Source organism: Haemaphysalis longicornis, unplaced genomic scaffold (assembly GCF_048455015.1).
Source record: "Haemaphysalis longicornis isolate Haplotype H1 unplaced genomic scaffold, Haemaphysalis longicornis Haplotype H1 scaffold_6, whole genome shotgun sequence".
Taxonomy (NCBI): Eukaryota; Metazoa; Arthropoda; class Arachnida; order Ixodida; family Ixodidae; genus Haemaphysalis; species Haemaphysalis longicornis.
In genome coordinates this window covers 48,035,658-48,061,470 of record NW_027526407.1, presented here as the reverse complement: position 1 = coordinate 48,061,470, position 25,813 = coordinate 48,035,658, and the positions used below count along the sequence as shown (strand labels likewise).

The following is a 25,813-nucleotide window of genomic DNA, read 5'->3' as shown; positions in this document are numbered from 1 at the left end:
GTTCGTTTCGAATTTGCTTCAATTCATCCTGAAGTAACCAGTCAAAAAATTTCACAAGAAACTGCTGGTTTACATTTTATATACTTTAAGCATTAATTTCGCTACTCTCGGGAAACCCAATAGGCGCATGTCTGGCTGGCGGCGAAATCTTGGATCGCTGTCTGTTCCCAAAGAAATTTTTCTTGTAAATTTGGCCCGTCTGGAACCTTAAATCTGCAAACAGAAATATGGATTTACTTAGATTTGTGAATTTGTTACTGACGATGCTTTTTTACACGATGCGTTAACAAACTGGGAGAAAAGCTGTTCTAACGCGACTCGTACATCACTTCACTTAATACGGATGTGGAGAGCTGCTTGTAGCTGTTTTTACACATCGCACTGGATCGCAAATTCTTCACAACCACCGCCTATACTCCGTTTCATACATCAAGTGCAACGCTGTCAAAGCTAGCGCTCTTGTTTGCGCTGTGTGCTTGCGCGACCAAAAGTAGTGGGTTGCTTGCGGTGAGCCAGAAACAATAAATGCTTCGCCGGCAACCTTAAAGCATAAATATTTATCAGCTTCACAAAAAACACCCGTATTGCCGGACAAACGATTGAAATATGCAAGTTTGTATTTTATGTTTGTCGCTTTCGTATCAGGTTTTTGCTCTCCGCGCAACCTTGAACGCCGTTTTTTGTTTACTCTTTGAGGCAGCGTTGAAAAAATGGCGTCCAGCTCTCGGGCTTCGGCCATGTCTCCTGTACGCATTTTTTCAAGGGTTTGCACATCAAGGTTGTCAAAGAACGCCAAGCAAGTAATTGCAAATGTGTACGCCCGTACCAGGATGCGTTTCACGGCGAAATGTGTGCAGGAAGTACTGAGTGTTGTGAGCGAGGACACTGGAGTATCTCCCCGTACCGTGGCGAAACTGAAGGCGGAGTGTGTGCGTGGGAAGAATTTGGTGTCTCCAAAGAGAAGACCTCACGACGTGACGATATCAAGCAGGCGAACCGACAAGCATGACAGCTTCACAGTCCATACTATCCGTCTGAAAGTGCAGAGCATGTACGCAAAGAGGGAGATCCCGACACTGGGCAGTGTGCGAAAGGCTGTCAACGAAGACGACGACTTGCCGAACTTCACGAAAACCACCTTGTGGAGGTTAATGAAGGATATGAGCTTGACCTATGATCAGAGAATATGGAATCTTGGCATCATTGTTTGGCACCGCAGGTACCTGCGGGCGATCAAGGAATTCCGAAGACAGGGCAGGGCGAATCGTTGATGAACTTCCCAGGAATGTGTGACCTCTCAGTGGCGGCTTTGTTCACGAGGGGCATCTGGCAGAACTGGAGCGTGGACACCTTTCTGTCAAGCCTGCTCGGGCTGCTTCAGGCTGACCCGATTCACCGAGAAGGCTTTGTTACCGCGACAAAGCAAACTGTGTTTCCTCGTTGTGTGGTTTTGTTTGTGGGGTTTAACGTCACCAAGTGACCCGTGCTACATTGCAGTGCTGTCCTGTTCGGTCGTGAAGTGTATACAGCTGGAACAGTCATATAACTTCTGCAAAAAGTGGGTGGAAGAACGAAACGAAAGGAAGAAGTCGGAACCCACCAGGAAATCGACCAGAGGTGCTCTCCTATAATAAAGTTTGAGTTTGTTTTTTAAACCGCGAAAGTCAGCCTCCTCTTGCAATATGTGTGTACGACACACAATCCGTATGCATTTATGTATGGCAACAAATTAAAACTCACGAGCTAGTACTGTTTTTTGTCACAGCATTAACCTATACCATAGACATTTCCTTAACACAGAAAAAAAGGCCATATCAAGGTTCGGTATGTAAAAACAATTGACCTATCTATGATTCTCTTGCGAACAAGAGCCTAGCTTAAAGAGCTCCATTTTCAATCACACAAGAAAATATAACTCTTGCTTCCGGGGTGAAACATTGTAGTGAACAAATAAATAAATCACGCACAAGAATTCACAAAAATGTTGGATATATTCGGACTGGAGAGGGGCGAATAACAAATTTAAAATATGTATTATGCGTTTCTGTGCCATAAATCAGTATTCTAAGGTACAGAAATCTGCTTTCTCGCCTTTCCCATGAATAACAAATGGTACGTTATTCGCACCAAGTGCTTCAGGCTACTCCACAGTGCAGTGCCAAAGTCGGTTCCAAGCTGTTTCGGTAAAAACTGAACCCGTTGCTTTGCTGGCGGCCCGGTATAATCAATAACATGCTGAGTGTTTTAATACAGGCCCAGAAAGAAGTGGATCATCAGGGCAACGGCAAAAACGAAAGTTGAAAGTGAGCACCTGTTGGTAATTCACCCTGGTTGGAACAGCTGTGCTAACTAATCAATGAATTAACGTGTTTTTCTTACACAAAGTTCTCGATAGAATCAACGAGGTAAACTGACGATCCAGCAGAATCGCGACAAAATCGCCACTGCTGGTCAAACATCGGTGCGAGCTTGTTTCGGCCCGCACAAATGAGCACGGTATGCATCCAATGAACCCATACGCGCAGTTCATTTCCGCATGTGCGCAATAAGTTACTGGGAACGAAATAAGATTTAGAATTGAACTCGCAGAAGATGTGATAAAAAATAAAAAGAAACGTCGGAACGCGGTGTCGAACCCATGCACTTAAAAATTCAGCGTCTTTTCTCCAGAGCGACGCGTTAGACCACACGGCTACAAAACCGCGCGGAGCGATACACCTTCTTTCTTTGCGGACTACTTGCGTAGCCTTCACAGCGTTGCACTTGATGTATGAAACGGAGTATACAGTCAAACTCCGCTACAACGAACTCCGCTACAACGAAATTCCCGCTTCAACGAAGGTTTTTCGATTCCCCGCCCGCATCCCATAGGCCCCAATGTATTAAAACTCCCTCCACAACGAACCACTTTTTTATTGTTCTCCCGGTTCAACGAAATTTTCCCGGGACACAAGTCACTCGATCTGCAACGGACTGAACCACTCTAACTAATTTTGATAAGTTCTAACAATTTAAATTATATAGTAGCAACATTTTCTCCGAACATCCGGACATCGAGAAGCTGCCGGCAGCTCTCGAGGAAGCCGGCATTGTTCCTGAGAACGTAGCATTGAGCGACTACGTAAATGCCGACGCGGACGTGATCGTCTACGAGGAGCTGAGTGATGCCGAGAACCTCAAGAGTGCTCGCGCCGCCTCCGCCGCCGCCGCCGATTCATCCGACGACGAAGAAGTCGGGCATGGTGTTCCGACGGTCCCGACGTCAGTGACCGCGTCGCAGGTCATGGACTCCTTGGACGTTTTACGTAGTTTCCTTGGCGCCCATGACGATGATGTCGCCATGCAGCTCCTCGCAGACTGTGAGCAGCGCATTCTCCCGTTGCTCGTGCGAAAGCGCAAACAGTAAAAAATCAGCGATTTTTTCAAGTTTTGGAAATAAAATGCTCCCAGAGTGTCGTGCATATCCTGTGCATATCCGTGACCGCAAATTAAAATATAAACTCCGCGCTGTGATTTTACGACGCCTGCTTTTGCGCGGATCTCCACGAGTACGACGCGCATATTACAACGCTGGTCTAAGCGCCGCGAGACGCGTTGTGACCGCAAATTACGATATAAACTCCGTGCTATAAAAAGGCTGCTATTTTTGGCGGAGCGAGCTCCAAGCAAGTTGGCAACATTGGGACGAAAAGGTAGGTGGGAGATTTCACGACGCCAGTTAGACGCCTGCCCTGTTTTCTTTATTTACTGATTTTTCCGCGACAACGAAATTTTCGCTACAACGAAATTTTTCGCGATCCCCGTGAATTTCGTTGTAGCGGAGTTTGACTGTAGTTCCATGGCAACGCTAGTACGGACATCCCATTCAAAGTTCCGTCACGATATATTTCACGTACAACAGTTTATTTCGGAATACATCCTCGATACAGCACATCTAAGCACACTCCAATAACAAATGTGCACAATACGCGCGTCAATTTCGCCGCAAGAGTCGTGCGACAAGCGGCATCGTCACAGGTTTCGGCCAACTCCGGAAAACGAGACAAATATACATGAACACAACAACTCGGTGAGGAGGCAGGCCACCCCTCACCAAGGTCAGAAGAGTCACGGCAGTACGCGTGGCAGGTCTGTGACAGGAGCAGTGCTGCTATCGGCAAAAGTAGGGTACCCCCGAAACCTTTTGTCGCTTGCGGGCTTGCATGTTGCTGAAGAACTCCCGGACGTCTTCCTCGCGCACGACCTGCGTTAGCCAGAAAGCGACATAAGTCGAAACCAACGTCCGAACCATGTGGCAAAACTGATTGGAAGCCAACTTCGAACAATATTCAGCCACATGGGATTTCGTGAAACTGTGTCGTAGTGGCAGTGCTTAGGTCCAAACTACCCAGGAACCTTAACAAAATGTTTTTCTCATAAAAGTGCAAATAAATAAACAAGCGCAGTAAAGATAAACTTATTTACTAAACAAGTTCTTTCCATGTGGAACCGTTGCAAGCGAACCTTCGATAAAGTTTTCGCATGACAACAGGAACGTTTCTAGTTATTATAAAAAACTCGATTTCGTTCACCTAACGTGAATACCTAAACACTGTTATGAAATTCTGTCAACTCGTACAACCTGTTCTTGAAAAGACCACCATGGATAAGTGAAGCCCCAATAGCAGAGCCCAGGGTATCAAATGAGATCTCTACTGATGTGGGGACACTGTTGGGCTTGAAAACTTGCAACGGCCCAAACAATTTTCACCAACATCTGGCTGATCGCGAGACACAGTGTACACTTTGTTGCATTTTTGAATAGTGTTAAAAGGACGGGGACACGGGCACTGACCGTCCACCTCGTTCAAAAATGCAAGCTTACCAACTAGCTTGGCTTTCCTTGCTATTGCATTTTGCGCTTAATAGGAGTGAGCAAATATTCGACTCTGCTTTGAATCAAGTATAGCACCATTTGAAATTGTCAAACATTTTCCAATTTTGGAAACGCAGTTGTTTCAATGAACTGAGATATGTAAAAGTAGGTCACAGAGAAAAACAGATGAAAAATATATGCGTTACAGCAAGTCTGAATTAGTTGGGAACTGGATGTATTGCACTTTAACAGACGCTAAAACTGACCCTGTTGGCAGAAGACTCACCTTTCGGGTGTCGGCAAACTTCTTCAGGAAGTCCACCAGCTCGGTCTTGAGGTTGTTGTAACCTGCGACAAAAATGGCACACTCGTCAAGGCCCCCACAAAAGGAAGCACTGCCTGTTTGATAAACTGCTTTAACTGCAAATAACTCACGTGCAGGGTGTCGGAATGAAATGTTTTTCGTTTCGGTTTCTGTTTCGTTCCATAAATAAAAGTTCCGTTCCCTTTCAACTCCGGAACGAAAAAAATAATGGTTCGTAACGGTTCATAACGGTTTGTGTTTGCGTGAAAAAAATTTAGATTTGTGAAATTGTTGAAAAGATTGAGAATTATGAAATTTCGTTCAAAAAAGTGAAGTCATGCCTAATATGTTATTGAAAAATATAATTTCTGAGGAACTCATATAGTTGTGATGTTATTGTTAAAGTTTAAAATGGTCTGTCTCATGGAACGCGACGCTTGCAGAGAGGCAAGCAGACGTTGATTGATTGATTGTAGGGTTTAACGCGCCAACGCAACACAGGCGGTGAGGCACGCCATAGTGGAGAGCTCGGGATTAATTTTGACCCCCTGGGGATCGTTAACGTGCACCGAAATCTCACACACACGGGCGTTTTCGCTTTTCGAAAAGCGGCCGCCACAGCCGGGAATTGAATCCGCGTCCTCGGGCAAGCAGATGTTCTCCATTCGAAGCTTCTTCAGTCCTATTTAAGTGAAATAAGGCTAGTTTTTGTGACTGGCAGATTCTTCGGACTATTTTCCGTTGCCCTTCCAGGTCCACGAAATCGGTCAACTACTGCATAGAAGTCGACCTCCGTGTGCACAACTTTCCGTCACCGAGCTGACGGCATTCACAAATGCAACAGTGCACCTTTCCCCTTGAGACACAGACCGAGGGGGAGAGGAGAGGGAGAGAGAGAGGGAGACGCCTACCCCGGATGGCCTCAATCTGCTGCACGTGCCCCAGCGTTCCCAGGGCGGACATGAGGGGGTCCCCCGCGGGGGGTGCCTGGGCGCGGGCCGCCTTGCCCCGGTCCTCGTACGACTGCACCGTGTCCTCTTCGTCCAGCAGGTACAGGCACCGCTGCTCGCTGTACAGGGCCTGGGAGGAGAAGAGACACGCTGTCATGACACGTCAAGCCGCAGGTTCTGACCCGGACTCTGCACACCCACGATCGAAGGGCTAGGAGAATGATTCCTCGCAACTGTGCACAAGGGTAGCCTAGAGAAACCAGAGGTGAATCGTCTCGGCAATCTGCTTTCCAGTTCCATGTCCCCAGCCCAAGTGCTCAGAATTCTTTCGTCGAGTGCGCTGGGTGCGTGCGTTTTGCCAGTGATTCTGGTCTTCAGCGCGCCGTGGTGACACGTAAACACAGAGTGCACAAGGGAACCAATTTGTGAACCAGTTGCATATGCTATACGTGTAAACTGCATGTATATGTCGTGTACAGTGGAACCACGATAATACGACTTTCAAGGGACCGCGCAAAAGCGCCGTATGACCGGGGTGTCGTACAATCGGGGTACGGGTAAATACCAGCCTAGTAGACAGTCTCAGGTGACACGTCGGCTAAGAACTTTTTTAAACTACTATAATTAGCGCGTTCTCGCGTAATTTGCAGACCCCTAGCTGAAACGTGAAGTTTCTAAAAATAAAACGCCTATTTTGTGCCCCCCGCCAGCCATCCACCGCGTGCACGCGAGATAACACTGACGTGGTTGAGCAACCTGACAGGGGAAAAAGGCGAGTGTGAAACTGAGAAGGCCAAGCGAAACGAACGATAGTACAAGGCAGCGATGGAAAAGCAGCGGCAAAGAAAGAAGCGGGGCAACGGCGCAGCTTTGAAAGACACTTATAAGCAGAGAGCAGAGACTCGGGGAGAGAGGCGTCATGAAACGAAGAAACTTAAATCGAGCAGGCAAGGAAAGCAAGTGTTCGATCACTGCCATGGGCTTGCATTGTATCTGCTTTCCCAGGAAGTTCGTTGGCCCTTATGGAAGCCTCAAATTCGCAGTCCACCGAGCACCTGGACTGCTTCCGGCATCTCGAAGTTTAACTCCCGCCCGCCAGTACCCGCTTGCTTGCTTGCGTCACCTCAGCAAGTGGTGTGGCCCGCTTGCAGGCCTTTTCACATCAAGCAGTGTTAAACGGGGATGAAGAATAAAGAAATGTTGAGACGAGGCGGCGAGGCAGTATAAAAGATGGAATAAAACCAGTTTATCCCTTTAAGAAGCGGACCGCGTGCACCCGGGCGTTGTATAATCGGGGTTTTTAATGCATTGTTTCTATGGAGAGTTTGCCGGGAACTCAGTTATCCGTCGTAAGACCGGGGGACGTGTCAGCGGGGTTTTACTGTACTAGGAACACACACAGATGTACAGTCGAATCCCGCTACAACGAAATTGACGGGACGTGCGAAAAATTTCGTTGAGGCGAAATCTGCCCCAACACACCACGGGAAGGCCAGAAAAATAGCCCCGTGCGTTTCCGCAACATTGGCAGCATAATACAATGTTTAGAAAAAGGAGTGACGCGCAATAACTCATGTTTATTCGGATAACAAACATACCAATGGTTATCTGTTTTTTTCACCACCCAAAGAACGCCTTACGGAGGGGGGTGAAGATATGCAGGCGCAAAATGTATCGCTGCACAACAAGGCGTGTCCACCGAGCTGATTACTTGCAGATAGCTGCTAGGCCGTGGGAAGCCCCCCTCTCGCTTGTGGCAGGAGCAGTGCCGTTATCTTATCCTCTGACAGGGCACGGCAGCTACTGACCTTGGCAGGCAAGACGCGCGCGCTTGCATTTAACATGACCGCGCACTCGCGACTAAGATAGGATGACTAGGCTTCAAGGCCAAACGCGCAAACATGATTTTCGCTCTTGGCTATGAAGAATGGTAAAAGGAAAACGGCAAGGACAGCTGCTCACAACGCATACATGACGGCACCGCGCCAGCAGCGGAGCACATTCATGCAATTTCAACTGGATACGGATTGGCTGTAGCTCTGGGGCTCCGCCTTGGCGACGCGGGCCTGCGCCTCGTGTAAACACGGCCAGCCACATCGTTATCACCATCAAGCAATGGCGTGCGCCTATGAGTTATTTTTTGTTTTGTTTTGGGTGGCGGTGTGGTCGCAACGCGCATTTTCGGTGAAACTAAGCGTCCTGAATGTATAAAAAGTTACAGATAGCTGGCGCTATGCTTATTTTATTGTAAAATAATTGTTCAAACCCAGCCCAGATCATCGAAAATTTCGTTGAAGCGAAAGCAAGCCTGACAAATGGTTCGTTGTGGCGAGGACTTCGTTGCATTGACTTCTATGGCTAGCTGACGGGGAATTGGAAATATTTCGTTGAAGCGGAAATTTCGTTGAAGCGGCGTTCGTTGTAGCGGGGTTCGACTGTATAACTTATACAAATATGTACAATTTTTAAGGATATATGCAAATGTTATAAATATAATGCAATGAAAACGGGGCGCAGCTTGTGCCTTCATTCACCCTACACTTGCGTTATGCACTGCATTTTCAGCCATGAAACCAACTGCAAGCATCAAACTTAATCACTGAACAACATTACAGCATCAAGGCACCAGTTGGCACTGCATAATCTTCTCACAGAAGTGCACAAATCTGCAGCAGACCGCATGAACATTTTCACATAATTGGACAAAGAATGCTCCAAGTTTTTCAGGTTCTCGCAAGCTCTTTCATTCAATCTCCTTCGTATAAACCCCCCAGCAACGTATCCACTGTCTCTGCAGCCCAAAGAACAGCTCCCCCTGTGCGACACTTTTCAAAACCATGATCATCGTCGTTCACTTTATGTCCAGCACAGGACCAAGGTCTCTCCCATAGCTCTCTAACAGCGCCTTATCCTGCACTGTCCGGATCCATTCCCAGCCACCATTTTCACCATCCTCTAAAATCCTGTTAGTATGGCCAAGACGCAACAATGCAGCCCAGCCTGCCTACCACAGTATCTAACACGGTGCCTACCAGAGTGCCTACCACAGCACCTACCGGAGTGCCTATCACAGTATCTAACACAGTGCCAGCCAGTGCCTACCAAAGTGCCTACCACAGTATCTAACACAGTGCCTACCAGAGTGCCTGCCACAGTACCTACCGGAGTGCCTACAACAGTGTCCAACACAGTGCCTACCATAGGGCCTACCACACCAGTTAACTCACCAGGCACTGCATGCAACGGCAGAGGCGTGACCGCCAACCGAGCGGCCAGTAGGCGCACTCGTTGCGCAGCTCCTCCTTGACGTCTCCACCACCGTTGCTCCGCAGACGCCGCAAGACGCAGTCCGAAATCCACAGTAGGCCGTTCTCTGCCTCTTCCCGCTCCCTCTTGGCCGGTCTGGAGACTTGCCAGGAGCACGAAGCGTCGCCGTTGCGGTCGCTGTCAGTCACGGACGTCGTGCCACTACCCTTCGCACCGTCCTGCTTGATAGGGTGCGCTGTTCCGTTTGACGTAGCACCGGCGTTGACTGACATGCTGGCCCTCGAAGACCCGACTGTGCTGTCTTCAGCTTTGACTGCAATAACATCAAAATAAATATTTTTTTTTAGCACAAAAGCCACCGCGAAGCATATTTCTGAACATCATATTCCACACCGTGCGGTTGGCATAGCTGGAGATGAACAATGCTGCTAGAGTGCACAAAGCAGGAGGTCTTCCAAAGTTACGTGCAACCAACACAAAACTTTCCACGCATCACAGTACATGTAAGCAGAATGCTTTACACAAATCAGAAATTTGAAGGCCGCTGAAGCTTCGCCTTTAAGCGTGAAACACAAAACGTTATCAGCCCCATTCGCACTGCATTTTCATTCGCTTGCCGTGCTCGCGAGTCACACAATGACCTAATAGTCACGACATGACACTCCCTTTATTTGTCCACGCTATAACTTTCTTCACCGTGTTTGTTCTGAAAAGTGACCAGCTGCGAGTGGTGAAATCTTTCCGCTCCTGCTCATACGCCATACTCTGGGGCAGCGCTTTACGGTCCCTGGCGTTTCCATGTACACCGCACAGTGGTGCTTTAACTCACCGTCAACCCCACCGATAATGCCAGCTTTTCCACAACATGGGGCTACACGCTAAAATTGCAAACAAAGACCACAGCCACAATTTTCCCCGCAACTCACTGTCAAACGGACACGTACCTTCCTCCTTGACCCCGTTCTTCTCGACGGGTGACGTCGCTGACGAGTTGTCCTCTGTGGTGCTCTTCTCGAGGTTGTCCTCGTCGAGCGTTTTGTCCTTCTCCCACAGCGACAGCTCTGCAACGACATCAGAGGAAGACGCGAGGGTCACCGCCCTGACATTCAATCCACCAACCACCGAAGAACTCACCGTGGGCAAAGTACTGCCACAGGAAGGTGTGCTTGTTCATGCACCCAGTGCAGATGACCTCGTGGTAGTCGTGGTTCTCCGGCACGTCGCCACCAATGTGCTGGTTCGGAAGAACGAGGCCCAAAAGGGTAACAGTTACGAAAGTGCACAATAGCAAAAAGCGATCCATCAAAGCAAAAAGCACTATAATTGGGTACAAGTTAAGAACAGCAATAGCCCATGCATTCACGTTTTCGAAGCAATGGACCCCGATGACAACGTGCACACTTTGAAAGGGGATGGCACTTAATGTGTGACATCGTTTGCTTTTTCTTGTGTAGTTGTCGCTGCAGTAATTTTAAGCAGATTAATTAACAATGAAAAATCAGAAGAACGACTCGCATCACGTTCACAATACTCGCAGTAATGCACTCTGCGCCGCGCAGAGGAACAGCTGGTGGCATAGATTAGGCACAGGGCAACCTCCACCATTGTTCTCAAGTTGTGCCCAAGCACCAACCTCAGCATATACTATTGCTTTAACAAACTGTTGTGACAGATTGCCGTAATTTGGTCCGTTGATTGGTTCTTTGAACTCGACGAATCTTCTGTTTGGAGCACCGAGCACGTGAAAAGGTGACGTTATTTCTCCACTAGACTTGGTGTGAAGCTTTCACGCTCTCTCTGCCCTACTCTTCCCTTCATGTAGTGGAGAAAGCAAAGTAAAGCGACGAAATGGAAACACACCCGTCCGTGGTACCAGTCTTCGCACATGATACACTGCAGCATTTCGTCCTCCACCTGAGAGAGAGAGAGGGATAGAGAAGGAAATAAAAGTAAAAAATTGGTCACTGCAATACTCCACCTCTAAAAACATCGGACAATCCAGTTCCAAGCTAATTAGGCTGGACCAACATAAATCAGCTCAGAGGAACTAACCCGGTGATTCTTGAAACTTGCTAGCACTGCCCGCGGCAAGCTAGAAGGGCCAAAACTGCATACATTTATTCAGGCAGAGTCAACAACACTTAACAAAGAACTTGAGCCATTATGTCAGGTGAACGTTAGATCTAAGGCTACTAGGAAGAGAAGTCATCCTGTGTAGATTTAGGGGAAACTCTGATGTGAAGGTAGTTTCACCACACACCCCAAGAGCGAAAAAAATTTGAATTTCACAGAGTTAAAATTTTTTCCCCTACCAAGCTCGCAAGAGCCCTTTAGGTGTTGTAGTGCGCGTTGTAAGCAGAACACTGCCAAACATCGACTACACGCCCATTCAGCAGCTTATCAGCGAATGACACAGAAAACACAACTGCAAGGCACTCACGTCGTCATCGGGGTCTGGGTACGGCCTCTTGCATGTGCAGTATCGGCCGTGAAAGTTCTGGTTGTACTTGTTCTCGACATTTCTGGCGTCTTTCTGCTGCAAAAGACGCGAAGCCTTGTCTTGAAGGGCAGTGATCTACGTGGCATTGAACAAGACTGACACTGCTGTCACCATCAATGAAATTTTCGTATCCAAGGCCTTGCAGGGTGGCCTACAGCCGAGAAGGCAGATTGATTGATTGATTGATTGATTGATTGATTGATTATGGGGTTTAACTTGCTGAAGCTACACTCTGACTACAGGTTTCACCACAGTAGAGAGCTCCAAAATAATTTTTAACACCAGGGAACCTTTAACGTGCACCGAAATCTCTACACACGAGCGTTTTTGCTTTTTGCCTCCACCTGAAAACAGAGCCGCGAAGGCATTGTGCAAAGGTCCAGAAGAGGCATTCCGTTGACGTCCTGACAATGTGCACCACACAAGCTACACGAAACGTTTTTCCTCTGCTCAAGGTACGGCCAGCAAAGCAGCTCCAGTGTCGTAGCTTTTACGGTTCCATATCGTGTTCAAAAGCACCCAGTCTCCGTGCAGCCAGACATTAAAAAGACACTGATGCAGCAACACCCTTTCTTTTCCCAGCTTGCTGAAGCTCAATTATGCACTTCACATTTGATAATACGGTTTCTAAGAATTTGCCATTCATATGCAAAGCTGCCAAGTAATTTGAGGCTGTTCACATGCAGAATTGTTGTAAGTGCTTTCTACAGACGGATTTCATGCCCAAAACAGCTTCGTTCACTGCAACAGACCTGCCAACCAAGCACCATGAAAATTAGGGAGATTGGAGCATTAGGGAGGGGGTGTTTTTTGTTTTTTTAGTTTACATTTCTGACCGACATCTGAAAGGGTCGAGGGTGTTTATTGCGAGCTGCTTTGTTCTTGCATCATGTGACAGACAGACGCAAACGTTGTGATGCCTTTTCCCTCACCTTCTCTCCGTACAGTGGCGAGCGCATTTTGGGGCCAGCCTTTGCAAGCTACAACTAACATTCCGGCAGTTCCCAAATGCACGGTGCACACGGTACTATTGTGGCTAGAATATATTTAGCAATACTCTACGGTATGGTTATAAGGAACAAAAAGTATGTGGCGAGTGCTCTCCCTCAGCACCGCAGATGTTGCAGCAGGGAAGACACAAGCATGCACATGATTAGGCAACCACTTTTCGGGAGATTAGAGATGGCATTCGTACGATTAGGAAATGTGGTCGAAATTCGGGAGAGTTGGCAGGTATGCTGCAACCACAGTAGATTGGTTTGTAGTGCTCGGGTGTAGCGATAATAGCAACCACTCACAGGACACAGGCGACACGGGTTGCTCGACGGGAAAGACCCATTTCCACAGTCGCACCGGAAGTTCCTGGAAGCAGAGAAAGGACCTCGTAAGCACATTCAGTAGCTGCTGTACAGTTGAGGCTGATTGAAGAGCCCAGCTCTGGGCAGCAGTCCGCTGATCTGGGTGAAACTTCTCACCCACTACAATTACGGGTATGGTGAAGAGAGGCTTATATCAATTGGCGATTAACAACTAGAAGCATCAAACCAAGGTAAGCACTGTGAAGTGCACTCAATAAGGAAAAGCCCGAGTTTATGTGCAATGACAACTGGAGTCTCCTGTATAAACCTTGCTACACAGACGTGCACATACGGCGATTCTCAAAGCCGATTCTGCTAGCCTCAGCGATAAAAACTCATAGATGAGGGAAGAAAAGAAAATCGGGTGACCTGGTAGCTGAAATAAAATTTTAACTCTTTCGTTACTGCGTCTATAGAATGTAGGTCACCGGTAACCCGAACGCGCCACGAGAAATTTTAGAAATACGAGCGCTCCAATCTATCACATTCTCCAGGCACCGATTTCTCACTTCCTGTGTAGTTTGTATTTTTCCCGCGCAGCGGCAAGTTTTAATGGCAGTTCAAAGAGTGCGGTTCGCTCCGTTTGATTACAAACATGACAGACGGTCCGGTTGCGGGGCCCTAAAAATAAAAATAAAAATGAGACAATCACCAGTTTAGGTGACATCAGCAGACACCACAAGCTGAGACAAGTCCGTAAAAAATCCGTATTAGGGTAGCGCGCACATTGGGGACGAGATTTTCTTTTTTTAGTACTTTTTTCTTTGTTTTATTTGAAAAACGACATGAAGGGGAAAATATAAGTTTACTAAAAGTTATTAGAAACAGCATTGTGTGGTTTATTACTGAACTTTCTTCTCTAGTGACGCGACACTGCTGTCGAGGCTAAACTCATTTGGCTGCTGAACGAGCTCCCGAACCTCAGTTACCCACTAAATATTATTCGCCTCAAGTGTCATTCGGTATTCTCGTGTAGCGCCGAATTAATGACATTTAGAGAGAATGACACTTGCCCTAACAGGGTTCGTACAGGCTTCAAAGGCAAAAATTCAAGGATTTTAAAGGACTTTCAAGGATCAGAAAATACATTTTCAAGGACCCATCTAATGTTTTATCTGGGATTATTCATAATATAACTTTTTCAACACAATGCAAAAGTTGTTTATGGCGCAATACCTAAGAACATTAATGCACACGAGTTGTGCTAACGAGTTGTTGAAAGTATTCCCAGCTTTATTTTTTGGTTGCTGTTTAGAAGTTTTTTCTTTGTTTTTCCTGTTTTTCTCAGGCGGTTTTATTTCACAATGCATGCAATGTTGCTTGTATCACATGCTTTGTCAGCAAGGGTGTCAGCTAAGATATTAAATCAGCATCTGTTGCCCTGATGTTGTCAATCACCTTTTCAAGAATACGTCTTTTTGACTGCTTTATTTCTGCAAGCTGCTCTTTTTTTGAGATTCAAGATTTTGGAACATTTATTTGTTTTGATATAAGTCATAATTAGTGGATTCATCAAGCCGGACATCGGAAGTCTCATTGCTATACCTCCCGTAGGGCGGACCAAAAATATCATGGCAGATTGTATCATGGCAGGTTGGATCGACAAGTTCCTGCTCCTAATGTTGCCTCGTCCTTACCGAAAATTCGCTAAATGCAGGGGTGAGACAGCCCAAACAGATTTGGGAGCAGTTTTTGGAGCAGCAAAATTTCGATTTTGGAGCAGAAGAATCTTGATTTGGAGCAGTTAACATTTAATACATCGTCTTGTGAGCTTAAAAAATCATTATTTCAGCAATTTGCAGGGTCATGTGCACATTTCAATCAGTTTTGAATACACAGAACACTCAAACAGCCTTACCTGAAAGAGTTTTTAAGAGTATCGCAAAGTACTAACTGCACTACCTTTTTCCTAACTGGTGATATTGTGTTGCGCCTGCACGCAACACTGACAAAACAGCCGTTCACATTAGAGAGTTTTAGCAGTCCGTCTGTTCTGTTGGTTACTTTGTTACCGGGTTGACCGGACCGGTATGCGCCTGCGCGCGCGGAAGGGCGAGGAGGCGCGGACAAGGCGAAGGCAGGTCCGCGGAACTAATCCCCCTACGGCTACGAATGCCCAAGTGCCCAGACGAGTCCCGGTGAGCACGGTAACTACGTACACGACGGAACAGACGGACTCCTAAAACTCTTATCAAATTTAATGGCTCCGCAATTGTGGCGTTTTTTTGCTGTTTTAATGCTAAAGTTATTATTTTTGTAATCCCAGGCTGCGTTGTACAAACGACTGTAGTCACGGCAACAGTCGAACAGCTTCGAGCTAACGGTCGCATAGCCCAACCAGCCTACCCGTTTCAGTTCCCGGGGCACAGGTTAACCCTATGGTCATTTGAGTAGCGTTATTGTTTAGCCACCTAGATTTTGGCACAAAATTTCACTTTGCATACATAAAGTGTTATAGTCGCGTGCTATGGCTACCGTGTAGTCCTGCAGCTATCGGGCGCTGCCTGAACAGGTCGCGGCGCCGCAGCAAAGCCCGCAACTTTCGTGTCGACCGCTCCATCCGCAAGGCTCGCAATCGCGCTTCGAAGCAAAGCAACACCTCAGCATTTTACAACAGCACAACCAGCCAAAAAATTCACTTCACGAACCCGATTATTGGCGGTGAGCGCAAACACAGGCGGCGCTGCGAAGCGCGCCTCCGTGACGTCAGCTTAGGGATTCTCGCATTTGTCGTCTGCTTCACTCAGGATCGCTCTCCCTGCTGTTTCTTTGCGCTCGGTCAACGTCTGATGCTTGTCCGCACCAGAATTGGCGTGTGGGTAACTTTTTATCATAATAATAGGCTTAAAATCGCATACACTAGCTCATGGAGTCAATTAAATTATAGTTTTGGATACCGCTACGGGAGAAACATTGCTGGCGCCACCCCATTCCTTGCGAAGCCGGTCCTGTGCGGAGCGCGAAGAGTCGGAGCTAGGCGTCAGCTTCTCATGTAATCATTCGAACAAAAGGAACAGTGAGCTGCTAATAACCGACAACAGCGAATATGGAAGACCAAAACAAATTCTAGGCCTTCAGGGCTGTCGGCTTTGGCAGAAGGCATCACGATTCCCGGTAATCATATGTAAGGTAAAACAGTTTTCCTTGCCGAGCGCTCGAACGCGTTTTGTCACATCACTTTACGTTGTCAAGGCATGAAAGTTTGCCGACATGCACTATAGACTGCAAAAACTGTAGGATGAGTTCCAAATAACCCAGTGTGTATATACGCGCGTGCTGATTCTATACCAGGCATCTAACTAGTGTGGAGGTTTATTGAGCAAAACGAGTCACGTCTTCGTTAAATTTATAGTAACACATATATGTTTGTCAAGACCTGGAGGGATATTTTGGAACATTTTGCACAGCCATATCTTCCCGATATTCGGATATGCGTTATAGGAAAACTGCACTCAAGAGGAGGAGGAGGAGTAAGGGGAGGAGGGGAAAACTTTGTTTGACAATTAAATCGATCTGGTTAGTGGGCCGGGTCCTCAGTCCAGGACAAGAGAGTAAAAGTAATTTTCTTCAAATCATAGAACGCCATCCCGAGTGGAATAGGATTTGTTCTTCGTGCCTGGAAGGGTTGAAAAGCAATAAAGAGCTACTTGGAATTCTTCTTCGGTTTCGAGTCTTGTAATATATGCAGGTATGCTATTTATTACGTTTTTTAGCGAGTATATCATGCCTTCAACACCGTAATCATGTCATCATTGTACGAGTTGAGAGTCAGTTCGTTATGATAACGATTTAATTACGATAGAAATTCGGAGCACAAAAGCCGCCTTCGAGTACTGTGGACCACGTTGTTTAGGGCGCGATCGCGGTGGCGTAGCACAAACCTTCTCATTGCATTTGCATGTGAATAAACAAAGCACGCTGCGGATATGCACCTTCTTGCACGCAGCCGTAATGAAAGCCAATTTGTGAAGAAGGGAATGTATGCCATACAAAACGATGGAAATATCCACACGACCTTTGTGAGGCTCCCAAACATCCCGAAACCTCCTAATAAGAAGTTGGTGACGGCGCAAAAAAATTAATGCGTTGGGCAGAAAAAAAAAAGCAAGAAACATTAACCCGATACAAGACAACAAGGAAAGAAACAGAAGAAAGCCGCTTTATTTCCTGCTGTGCGATGAGCATGTAGAGGCCGCTGCTTGTTGCGTAGTATTAGACTGTTGAGTCTTCATAGGAGCATCTCAAAAATACTGCAGGGAAGCCTACGCATTTTGAATACTTATCGAGAAGCTCTGATCGCTGATCCTCGCGAATAAGCAAGAAAGGACGAGTTACACACGATCTTCTGACCGATACTCTGAAGGAAGTTGTTCTCTATCTCTTCGTGTGTTGCAAACTTGCGGGGGATACAGCTTCAAATTATTCAGGTGCGTCAGAAGCTGGCAAAATAACTGAGTCGCTAGAAATACGCTTTTTAACGCACTACAGCAACGAAGCAGGCGATTTCTAGCCCAGGCACTGTTGCCCCTCGCAAGCGGAGTGTAGCAGACGACAGCGGCGCGAATCCCTAAGCCGACGTCAGAGCCAGGGGGCGCCACTCAAAGATCTCACCGCCAATAGACGCGCGCCCCGCGTTTCGCACTCAAGGACAAACCACGCCGAAGTCGTAGGCCCCACATTTCAATGAACTTTTTTTCGAGCCGCCGAACTTCCCGTAATCTGGCACCAACCTCAAACCACATCCCCGCGTTAACGTCACTGTTCAGAGCCACAACAGATAGAATGAATAGACTGGAACCCAGCTGATAGCGTAAAATAAACCAGGGAAAATATCGGCAATACGCACTGAGCGCGTTGGTAGCAGCCAGATCAGGCGGCGGCCATGCTTGTTGCCACAGCGATGCCTAATCGGGAAGGCCATTTCAGCGAACCCGGACGGAAAGCGAATCGAGTTTTAGAAGCTATCGCTTGCTTCGTTTCAGACTTTCTATTTGTACCATTTCTGTGTTTGCGATTGACCGACGATAAAAGCGGTGATCGGGATGCGGGAGGCTTTCGTCCCCGCCGAAACTGACATGAGCATCAAAATCCGTGCCGTTGAGGCTCTTCTGGAGCAGTTTGCCGCAATTTTCGCCATTTTCGTGCTTTTGGAGCAGCTTGGCGCAGGAAAATGGAATTGTATCAGAAAGGCGCAATATGCGCAGCTGTCTCACCCCTGTAAATGTGTTGTAAATTTGTGCAACGTTCTGAAACTTGATTGTTACAACATTTTCTGCATTAGCTCAAACTTATAATCCAAGATAAACACTTTAAATCCTTGTGAAAAGACAGATCCACTGATCATCACCCATTAAAATCAAGGGTTTTCAAGGACTGCTAAAAAATTCCAAGACTTTCAAGGCCTTGAAATTGACAGCTATAATTCCAAGGGTTTTCAAGGACCTGTGCGAACCCCGTCTAAATGTCGTTAGATGTGCTGTGTGACAGGGGTATTGGTGTGAGACGATGTTTATACCTTTTTGTGTACAGTTCGTAGAGGTCATGCCCTTCGTGGCACGCATAGCTGCAGGCAAGGCAGACGCCCGCCGGTTCAGCGTCCGCTCCTATGCACGTTTTGCAGGCATACAGGGCTTGACGCTTGACATAGCCCTGCGAAAGCATCACAGCGCACTGTAACAGTACTGCAGGAATCGTTAACGCCGTTACACTCACTTTGTCGCTACTTGGCAGGCAAGCGGAGCAGGCCGCGCGACCATACCACAAGAAACAGAACTCCTTTTTTTTTTTGCCTTACTGTAGCCCAGCAAAATTTTGTTGCCAGCAGCGCAATTTGCTTATGGGATACCAAAGCAACTTTTGATGGTGTAGCAAGTTCTCTGCAATAACGACTTCCCGCACAAACTGTCTGCCCTTTAGAACTTGAGCTTGCACAAACATAATTCGGCGTCTTATATGAAATACAACGAAATGATCAAACTCTCTCAGGAAATGAACTAATTTGAATGACACACTGCTCCTGCAAATGAAAAATGCAGCGAACTGTGAGCAGAAAATTTGAAAAATAAACCTGGGTCGGATATCATAGATTACAACGGATATATCAGTATTCTCTAGTTTTTTATTCTTTCTTATCAGTATTCTTTAGTATTTAAAGTGAACCGAACAGGCCCCAGCTTTCTTGTTTCCCCTTCTAATGTAGTGGCTGCCTAGGTGTTGCTAAGACAATTGCATTATCCACAGCTGCATAACTCAGCTTCCAACCTTAAATGCACACCTTCTCTGGTTCCCGAGATGCATCATTCTAAAGTTACATTTTTAGCAGTTAACTTCATCAGCTAATCTTTGGGGGTAATGTAATTTTTAACTAGACCAGTGATTGCTGAGGAATTCCGCTTTTGAATTGCTATGAACTTCCTCTAAGCCCAAGCTGGAAACGATTTACAGCATCTTCTTCAGCACTAAACAAAAAGCCCCTACCTCTGGAATTACTAAAATTCCTATAAGGTAGCCTCAACCAATGGTCATACAGATTGCCAAGTTACGGTGACATGAAAGCATTTAAAGATAGCAAGAAATTTCTTCAGCCATCATAACCAAACTTGCAGAGTACTACAGTAAATGTCACTGTTCGTTTTCTTTTTTTAATCATTGCTATGTACGCTGCAGTCCGAGGGTATTTTTTGGACTGTACATATACCGTATTTTCCGGTGTATAAGTCGCAGTTTTTTTCTGAAATTTTCGTTGGTGCATCTCATCAACCGGTGTGACTTACGTATGGAATTAATTTGGTATGTGGCAGCTGCACGTGGTTCATGCTCGAAAAGGTGCCTGTGTGCTGCGTGATGTCAGCGCACGTTAATAGACACAGCTCTATGGTCTAAATGAATGAATTATCTGTTAGCAAGTCGGAGGAAGAAGGCTTCGATGGTTTCGCCTAAACGCCATCTGTAAGTACATGCCATCTGTGCGTATCAATAAACCATTTTTGGGAAGTTAGTTCTGTCTAGACTTTGGACGGTATATGCACATGTCTAGCACTGCTTACTGGGGGATGCGTTCAGAGGCGGCCGCCGCCGCAACCATGTACTTTCGCTGAGCTTTCTAATGAATTGATCCTCTACGGGTTTACCTAATTAACAAGTGCGTTTTGTACGCACTTATAAACCGGTGCAACTTATATACATTTTTTTTTTCGGAAAAACTGCGTTTTGAGGGGGGTGCGACTTATGGACCAGAAAATACAGTACTTCCCGTGCACACTTTCAAGCAGGTATTCCACATCCTCAAATACTAAAACCAAGCTGTGTTGATAAGCTGTCGCTGCTCCTAGCACTACAAATCATAATACAGAAATATCACAACACGTTCATACCGCTCATTAAACCTCCGTAATCTTTCAGCCTCACAAAAAGAATATCAGATCCTCAGAAAGGCCTCCAGGTACAGTATTTAAATTCAAGGCCACCCTGTTTTTCGCTTTTAAACGAGGCTTAGGTTGTGAATGGCGACTTGTGGTTGTTGCCCGTCCGTAATGCAAAGACACATGTCAAGCGCTGGGTTCAGACAAGGCTCTTTGTGCACTGCCGCAGCATGCAACCCTGGATGTATCCCGCCGAGGCAACAATAAAAGGAAACCAATGTACATAGTAACTCTGTGAAGCTTGAATCCCACTACACTTGGTGGATTTACGTCGGCAAAAAAAAAAAAGACAAATGCACACTGTAGCAGTGTCCCACACTAGGACCACTGAATAAACAAGCAACAATAAGCACATACACGTAAGTATAAGGCAAGAAGCGACACAGACATAAGTCCTTGTCACTTCTTTTTGAAGGCATTTTTTTTGTCACTAGCGTTTTACAAGTATTTTTCCATACAACACCCGTTTACTGGCAATTCTGTTATCCCAGCATGCATTTGTAAGCAAGCGTTAACAAGCTATCTGTTACTGACTTGCACGTAAAAATTGTAAACGAGCGTCTCGAGAACAAGCGTTTAACTGGGCCCCCAAATTAGAACCAATATCAGTGTATCGGCACTCTGGTTTGCACCGTCAAGGAACAACACGGAACTCTAATTCAAACCAAATCACAAGCTCGAGAAACGTTGCAGGGCCCCTTTGCAGGGCGACCACGTCCAAGGCCTTACGAGAAACTGCTTATTCAATAAAGTGACACTCGGCAGTTCGCCACAAACGCTAGTGGAAAACTGTACTTTCCCTATATTGCATTCAATCAGACCCTGTCAGTTAGCTATAAATGGACGCCACAGGACGAAACAAGGTAGCTGCAATAAAAGCTCCTGCTCGAAGGAAAAACCGCGATGCGTAGAATAACCAGCGACGCGACTACGACACCGGGCCGAACTAGGAGCAAAGGAAATAGTTCCTACCGATTAGTACGTTCATCAAACTAGTTTGAAAGAAAATAGTGGCGTTTACGAGCCAAATCGCGCGCCTGACAACAACAGATCACCGTTCGAGGCCGTTCGTATGAGGGCGACCTAGGCCTACAGCGCGCCCAATCTACCTGTTCATATGTGCAGTTTTTGTCATCGCTTCCGCCTAGGACGGCGTCTGCATCGTCCTCGAGCTGCTTCTCCTCGTCCAGAACATCTTGGAGCGTAATGCTGTTCTCATCCTGAAGATCAATGGACGTCGAAGCAGCAGCGCCTGAACTTCCTTGGTCCGCCATAACTCCCGCCAGACTCCCGCCACAAAATGAATGGATAGACGCACTCAGAGAAGGAGACATGGAGCTCTAAACAGACTACTACTGCTGCTGCCATAGCTGCTGCCACATTAGAGATAAGTAAGTAGCTAGCGCCACATAGAAATATTTTACGGGGGGATTGTCAAGGATTGCCGCGTACGGAAGTACGGTTTGAAGTTCAATAAACTGTAGTTTAAGGGAGAACTTCCAGAAACACCAAAGGTTCACCACCTTTTTGTCTAACTGAAAGATCACGCGTTTCGTAGCCCTCTCGGCTTTTCCTCGGTAACCAATGACGCCTTGTTTCGTGAGAAAAAAATAAATAAATGCTACCCCTACGGAAACACATCAGCATCGATCATGTGCCCTCAATGACGCCTTGTTTCGCGAGAAAAAAAAATAAATTCTACCTCTACGGAAACACATCAGCATCGTATCATGTGCCCTCCCACTGTGCAAAGTTGGCTTTCCTGCAGTGCGTTTTTGCGTACGGCCGCCATCAGTGAGGAAAAGAAAGCTTTGCTTCAATAATATTGTAGGTTGGCATTTCTCACAACCATTTCCCCGTTTTACTCCCATTTTTTCGCGCACCTCACAAAGCGTCCAGAGCAAACCGGGGTCTTATTTCACTCCATCGTCTTGCAATCCTGTTCTTATTGGCTTTCACTTCCGTTGCAAATATTGGGTTCAAATCAAAAAGGGTCTTTTTAATGCCATCAAGCCCCGCCCAACACCGCCCCTTGAGAAACTTCCAAGGAGGTGTTGCCGCCTTGTGGAGAGTGTGGAAAATACACGCGCAAAATTGGTCCGCAGTGAAGTTTGCGGCCACCTCGTCCCAGCATGCACCTAGAAAATTGCTAATAAGCACTGACTATTGGCGTTAGCTGTCGTATACTAGTAGAAATTCGTAGATATGTTCTTCAAAAGACACGAGGGAAAATACTATCCGGGAAGAAACGTACTATGGGGAATTTTTAGTGTTTACAATTGAGAGCATATAGTAAACAAGAAATCATATGAACCAGTAACGTATCAGCAGGGTTGTACTGTATATATGCGCTATAGTACGGATATTGCTCGGCCTGTAACTTCGGCCGAATAAAGGTCTTTTCTACTCTACTAGTGCGGCTACAAAGGAGAGCTATACAGCTTCCCGAGAAACTTCACAGCTAAAGAAAAATTCGACCTCTCAACTGCAAAGTTTCTGAGAAGCTGTATAAGCAGTGGTTTTGGGTTCGAATCCTGTACCAGGACAAATTTTTCTTCAACTACGAACTTTCTGAGAAAGCTGTACAGCTTTCCTTAGTATCTGTGCGGCTCCATTTCAGGTGGGTGTCAAGTTTTCCTACGCAGAACTTGCTCCACCTTGGAGGTTTCCCCTAAATCCCGGCGATTAATGCGCTATACTAGTAAGTAGGTACAATAGGCTTTCGCATTCACTTGCAAGCACCCTTCCCCTGCGCTTCTACCGCAAGGCGAAACATTAAATCGACACTGAAACCCTAACACCTGAGCTAGCTACTTCACCATTTCCGAACAATTGCTAAATGAAATTAGCCTATACAGTAAAAGCTTGCTAATTCGAACTCGAAGGGGACCATAAAATGGTTCGAATTAAGTGGAGTTTGAATAAGCGGGCTTGCGCTAAAATGAATGAAAATCTTGACCACACTCCACGGGCAGAACACAAAGCCACCACCTCCGGACCCATCGCGAATTAGGTGCTACTACACGTTTGTGGCAGGTGATTTTGTAAATAATGTTTCGTAAATAATGACATGCGCCGGAGCACTGGCACCAGTGGCGCGGTGCCCTCTGTAGAAGCGAAATAAGCTGTTTCAGGACCGTAGCGCGTGTGCCACGCTTTTGTTTTTCTGTTTCATTGTTTGGCATCTCTAGTAAATTTGGTTTGGTTTGGATTTGCAACACATCGTAATCACTCTGGGCCGGCGTCTCCTGTGAGGAGCGATGGAAACGAGGGGATCATAGTTCGAATTAACTGTTCTGGATACTGACGCATTCGAATTATCCGGAGTTTTCCCCCATTGAAATACACAGGGCTGTGCCGGGACCAGGGCGCGAGATCGAATTAACCGATTTCGAATTAACAAGCTTTTCTGTATTAAAAAGTATGCACTCCAGAAGAGCTCCTGCATACATCTATTTTGTGTTTACAGGTCCCTGCATAGGTGCTTCTTTCAGAAGAACACTTTGACAAGCTCCACCAATCCTGTTTCTTGTGCATTAACAATTCACATGTCGCAAAACGCAGTGCAAAAAGTGTAGAGTGCGGCGCCATGTTATGTTTTGGCATTTTCTATGTTACTAAGCAACTGTGAGGGGCATATTTGTGTTCACGACTTTCTAATCTACCAATATTGGCCAACTTGCTTTTACGCTTTAGAACTTAGTTTGTTCAAAGACGATGCGACTGCACAAGCGTGAAGTCGACGCAGTTCGCTAGTATGCCGCTGGTCAAAACAAACAAAACATTATGCATACCACGTTGAAATTGCACTCTCATGCACTGCACTACTAACGGCGCCTTCCATTCATGGAGCGTAGAAATTAATTTCATAATTATTCCTGTTTGACACAGTTCAGCGACTAGAAGAAAAAATTCTGCGCCTGCACAAATCTAACAAATTGCAAAAAAAAAAACAATACAAAACACCAGATGCTGGATGAATACCTCTTTTCAGGCCCATTTCTGGGAAGTTTCACTTTGCACTTTTTTGCATCTTTGAGCATTCTTCCCCAGTGGCTGTTGCAAGAACTGCAACCAACACCACCTAGATTATTTCCCCTTCACAGAGTCTTCGTCGACTATTTGATATCCAACTGCCTATTGTCAAGCTTCTCTCTTTTTTTAAGCTAAGACCTGGCGAAGATGGTCCGCTTTGCGTTGACCCAGGCAGGACTCTTGACGGTGTGTACATGTGGAAGGGGGAGGACGGGGGTTACCTTGGAATAAAGCGAACACAGAGGGTTTTTGGTATACCCACTGTAGGCCAGATAGTAGCATTAGTTGCAAAGCAGTCCGTCACTAGCTGCACTTCAAATCTACAGCACTCATGAAGCCCCTAATTCCAGTCAACGAAACCATGAAGAATGAAAAGCCACTAAAGCAAGACACTACCAAACACACACTCTTACAGTTGATTTGATTTTATTGCACGGCCAACGTGCCAGTGCACCACAGGCGATGAGGCATGCCGCAGTGGAAGGCTGCAAATTAATTTTGACCACCTGGAGATATTTAACATGTGCTGAAATGTTGCACGAATGGGCATTTTTGCTTTTTGCCTCTATCAGAAAAGCGGCTGCCGCAGCCGGGAATCGAATCCGCATCCTCGTGCTTAGCAGCACAACGTTTTAGCCACTGAGCCACTGCGGCGGATACTCTTACAGTTGAGCACTTCGCCACTCAGAATTCCACCAAGCCCAATTCCTGTCTAAGGCTTGACTTTGGGATAGTTGGGAACTCAATTCTAGAAAAAAACAGAGTAGAAAACTAGGACGCAGTGGTTGCGGTTGCCTTTCTGCGCTGTTTGTTCTAGCACTGCCTGTCTCCGCACTTTAACTCTTTTTGCACACCCAAGATGTTCCATACACTGCAAATCACACAGCCCATTTTAACTGCACCCACGACCGATTTCCTGTTTCATTCCACTGCAACTCCAACCAACCATCCAAGAATATAATAGCAGGCTATGTTTCTATATGAGGCTATGTTCGGGATAACCTCCTCGCTCTTCAAACCCAAGATGAGTAATCAAGTCTTTGCAATTAGTTGCCCACAACCTACTCTAAATGACTGAACACCCTCAAAAACAACACACACATTTTGGTTTTAGAATTTCAAC

General features: G+C 46.3%; 1 protein-coding gene across 2 annotated transcripts; it reads right to left on the bottom strand.

Moving 5' to 3' along the window:
- Positions 1 to 3,886: 3,886 nt before the first annotated feature.
- Positions 3,887 to 21,978, bottom strand: LOC144142592 (putative E3 ubiquitin-protein ligase UBR7). 2 transcript variants are annotated; one of them, XM_077674199.1, is made up of 11 exons: positions 21,765 to 21,978; positions 18,750 to 18,883; positions 13,175 to 13,238; positions 11,817 to 11,912; positions 11,237 to 11,290; positions 10,511 to 10,610; positions 10,321 to 10,437; positions 9,337 to 9,689; positions 6,071 to 6,239; positions 5,142 to 5,203; positions 3,887 to 4,243 (listed from the first exon to the last, which is right to left on the bottom strand). In XM_077674199.1, the coding sequence occupies exons 1-11, from the start codon at positions 21,927 to 21,929 to the stop codon at positions 4,151 to 4,153; spliced, it is 1,407 nt and encodes a 468-aa protein (XP_077530325.1). In that variant the 5' UTR covers positions 21,930 to 21,978; the 3' UTR covers positions 3,887 to 4,150. The 2 variants fall into 2 exon arrangements, with proteins under 2 accessions (XP_077530325.1, XP_077530326.1); XM_077674200.1 differs by having other exon boundaries at positions 11,817 to 11,909.
- Positions 21,979 to 25,813: the final 3,835 nt, after the last annotated feature.